General features: G+C 41.4%; 1 protein-coding gene across 1 annotated transcript; it reads left to right on the top strand.

Annotated features, from left to right (window-relative positions):
• Positions 1-2,283: 2,283 nt before the first annotated feature.
• LOC309827418 (large ribosomal subunit protein P1-like) lies at positions 2,284-2,754 on the top strand (the record flags this gene model as incomplete). Its single annotated transcript, XM_082662038.1, has 1 exon — positions 2,284-2,754. The coding sequence occupies exon 1, from the start codon at positions 2,410-2,412 to the stop codon at positions 2,752-2,754; it is 345 nt and encodes a 114-aa protein (XP_082518164.1). The 5' UTR covers positions 2,284-2,409.
• Positions 2,755-3,854: the final 1,100 nt, after the last annotated feature.

Genomic DNA, 3,854 nt, shown 5'->3' with positions numbered 1-3,854 from the left:
GGCCCGTGAGCCATGGCCGCTGAGCCTGCGTGTCCGGAGCCTGTGCTCCGCAACAGGAGAGGCCACAATGGTGAGAGGCCCGCGTACCGCAAAAAAAAAAAAAAAAGGAAGGAAGGAAGAGAAAGAAAGAAAAAGGAAGAAAGAAAGGAGGGAGGGAGGAAGGAAGGAAGAGAAAGAAAAAGAGAAACAAAGAAAAGAAAAATTAATTTGCAGGCCATTTATATTGGATATATAGTCTATATACAAACATATGTACATATACACATTCATACCTAAATATGTACATTTCAACTTATGTTGCCACTTTTCTAGGCCAGATGGTTTTATACTATATTCATATATGAGCACATGTGTGTCTCTATAAATTCTCTACCTGCATCTCTTTCTAAGAATTTGCTACAATGTGCTACATAAAATACATAGAAATTCCTGTGAGCATCTATCTGTGATTTCACACGATTACATCATGCCAGGAACTCCATCTACCCCTCTGCGTTCCACTGGGTGCACTCAATTTTGTTTCCAGCAAAAGTTGTATCATGGACTCATCATGCAAGGTTGACAGTCCAGAAAATAACTTGTTTTGATGAGCAGCCCATCTTTCACATCTCATCAGTCCTCTTGAGCCTTTACGGAATGCTGTTGAACCACTGTGAACACAACCAGTAGCAGGTTCCCGGTGACACATTTTTTGTATGTGTGTAGGAGAGAAGGAAGATTCAGGCATAGAATAAATTCAGCCCTCCTCCATGTTTTTCAGACCAACAACGGGGGGGTCCACTTAACTCCCACTGTTGTCTCTCTAACAATGAGTGGGGGAGAAGTTCTTCCTTTCTATGATAAAAGTTCTAATCAAAGAAGTACTTTGAGAGTAGGCCTAAATATAAATATTAGGGATTTCTGTTTTTGCCCTGTACCAATATGCATATTCTATTAGTAAATGAATAACAAAAACATATTTTATTTATTTTTTAAAGTTTATAATTTTTTAATGGTAACTTTTATATATATTTTTAATTAATTTATTTATTTTTGGCTGCATTGGGTCTTCGTTGTTGCATGTGGGCTTCTCATTGTGGTGGCTTCTCTTGTTGTGGAAGACGGGCTCTAGGCACACGGTCTTCAGCAGTTGTGGCATGTGGGCTCAATAGTTGTGGCTCGTGGGCTCTAGAGCTCAGGCTCAGTAGTTGTGGTGCATGGGCTTAGTTGCTCCATGGCATGTGGGATCTTCCCCGACCAGGGCTCGAACTCGTGTCCCCTGCATTGGCAGGGGGATTCTTAACCACTGTGCCATCAAGGAAGTCCCCAAAAACATACTGTAGAAGGGTAAAGTTACCAACCCTTGGGGAGGAAAGTGACTTGGATAATGAAAATGCCACCAGGCACTTAACTCCAGCAACTCTGGCAGGGACAATTGTAATATAATTTATCACCAGAAAGCACACTAAGATGCAGAATACATAATCATCTTATCAGGAAGCTGAGAACAGTGGCAAAACTCATTTTAATTAAGAACCAAAAAATGTTATTAGTCTCAAGGAAATTATAAGTGTGAAACAATCAGTAAAATGGAGATAAATGCTAACAGCCCTTCAACAGGTAATGTTAATTTGGGGGGGGGATTCAAGTCTGTAACTATCAAAGGGTTAAAAATGTACCACAACTTTAAGAGTAAGAATGGCTTGTTAGGGATGTATACATACTTGAAAGAGAATAAAATTTTCTACTTTGCTTTCTTTCAGAGAACTATGTATTTTCATATCACCACTATAAAAATCAAATTATTTCCGTTTGCTGAGAGCCTAAAAGTACCTCACCCAGGGTCTAAACTTCATTCAGTGCACAGCGTTTAGGTTTTCTCCGCTATTATCAAATTTTCTCTTGTTTTTAAGGGACTCTGTGTTATGTATAAACCACACTATGCTCTTTTTTCGACTGAACTGGGAGCTACGCTAAAAATGTAATATCTGGCACACTTTAATAGCACTGGATCCTTTTCAACCATTTTCACATATGCTTTTGCAAGAGACTAGCCCTGGGCAGGGGAAGAAAGAGCAGTCTTTTTTGTCCCATGCATTCTCCAGGAAGAATTTCTTAATAAATGCCTCACCCCACAGGGCTTGCAGCATCTCTCAATGGTCCAGCCTAGCACTAAGTGAGCGCCCGCGGGCACAGCGTGAACAAACCAGCTCCTTTTCCTTTCTCTCCTCAGTGCAGACAAGCCAGGATGTAATTTCCAAAATGAACCGTTCTACAAAACAACAAAAATAAGCAAAGGAGCTTTTCCTCAGCTTCCGCTAAGGTGCTCGGTCCTTCCGAGGAAGCTAAGGCCGCGTTGGGGTGAGGCCCTCACTTCATCCGGCGACTAGCACTGCGCCCGACAGACCCTGCCTAGCCCTCGCCCGCACCATGGCCTCCGTCTCGGAGCTCGCCTGCATCTACTCGGCCCTCATCCTACACGACGATGAGGTGACGGTCACGGAGGATAAGATCAATGCCCTCATTAAAGCAGCCCGTGTAAATGTTGAACCTTTCTGGCCAGGCTTGTTTGCAAAGGCTTTGGCCAATGTCAGCATCGGGAGCCTCATCTGCAATGTGGGGGCAGGTGGACCTGCCCCAGCAGCTGGTGCTACACCAGCAGGAGGTCCCGCCCCCTCCACTACTGCTGACCCAGCTGAGGAGAAGAAAGTGGAAGTGAAGAAAGAAGAATCTGAAGAGTCTGATGATGACGTGGGCTTTGGTCTTTTTGACTAAACCTTTAGTAGCACGTTCAATAAAAAGCTGAGTTCTTTAAAAAAATAATAATAATAAGCAAAGGCAATGCAAAACTATAAAGATGAATGATATTAGTATAAAGTGGAAGTGTCCAATCTAGGACATCTGAAGCCTGCAAAGAAACAATGGTGGCAAAGGAGAAAAAACATAAAAGTTAAGCTAACTCATCTTGCTATAAAGTCTTTTGCTATAAAGGTTTTTTTGGTCTTACACTGGATATTTGTGCTTGGATATCGTATGTCTACTGAAGACCCTCCATTTTTGTTGTAATGTGTTTTTGTTTTGTTTTATTGAATTTTTTAATTTTATTTATTTTTTATACAGCAGGTTATTAGTTATCTGTTTTATACATATTAGTTTATACATGTCAATCCCAGTCCTCAATTCATCCCACCACCTCCCCTCCCCACTTTCCCCTCTTGGTGTCCATACATTTGTTCTCTACATCTGTGTCTCTATTTCTGCCTTGCAAACTGGTTCATCTGTACCACTTTTCTAGATTCCACATATATGCGTTAATATACGATATTTGTTTTTCTCTTCTGACTTACTTCACTCTGTATGACAGTCTCTAGGTCCATCCACGTCTCTACAAAGGACCCAGTATCGTTCCTTTTTATGACTGAGTAATATTCCATTGTATATATGTACCACATCTTCCTTATCCATTCGTCTGTCAATGGGCATTTAGGTTGCTTCCATGACCTGGCTATTGTAAACAGTGCTGCAATGAACACAGGGGTGCATGTGTCTTTTTGAATTATGGTTTTCTCTGGGTGTATGCCCAGTAGTGGGATTGCTGGGTCATATGGTAATTCTATTTTTAGTTCTTTAAGGAACCTCCATACTGTTCTCCATAGTGGCTGTATCAATTTACATTCCCACCAACAGTGCAAGAGGGTTCCCTTTTCTCCACACCCTCTCCAGCATTTGTTGTTTGTAGATTTTCTGATGATGCCCATTCTGACTGGTGTGAGGTGATACCTCATTGTAGTTTTGATTTGCATTTCTCTAATAATTAGTGATGTTGAGCAGCTTTTCATGTGTTTCTTGGCCATCTGTATGTCTTCTTTGGAGAA

The sequence above is a fragment of the Grampus griseus genome (assembly GCF_964374135.1).
Source record: "Grampus griseus genome assembly, chromosome: 9".
NCBI lineage: Eukaryota > Metazoa > Chordata > Mammalia > Artiodactyla > Delphinidae > Grampus > Grampus griseus.
The sequence above is the reverse complement of the archived record's forward strand: the minus strand, read 5'-3'. Positions and strand labels throughout refer to the sequence as shown.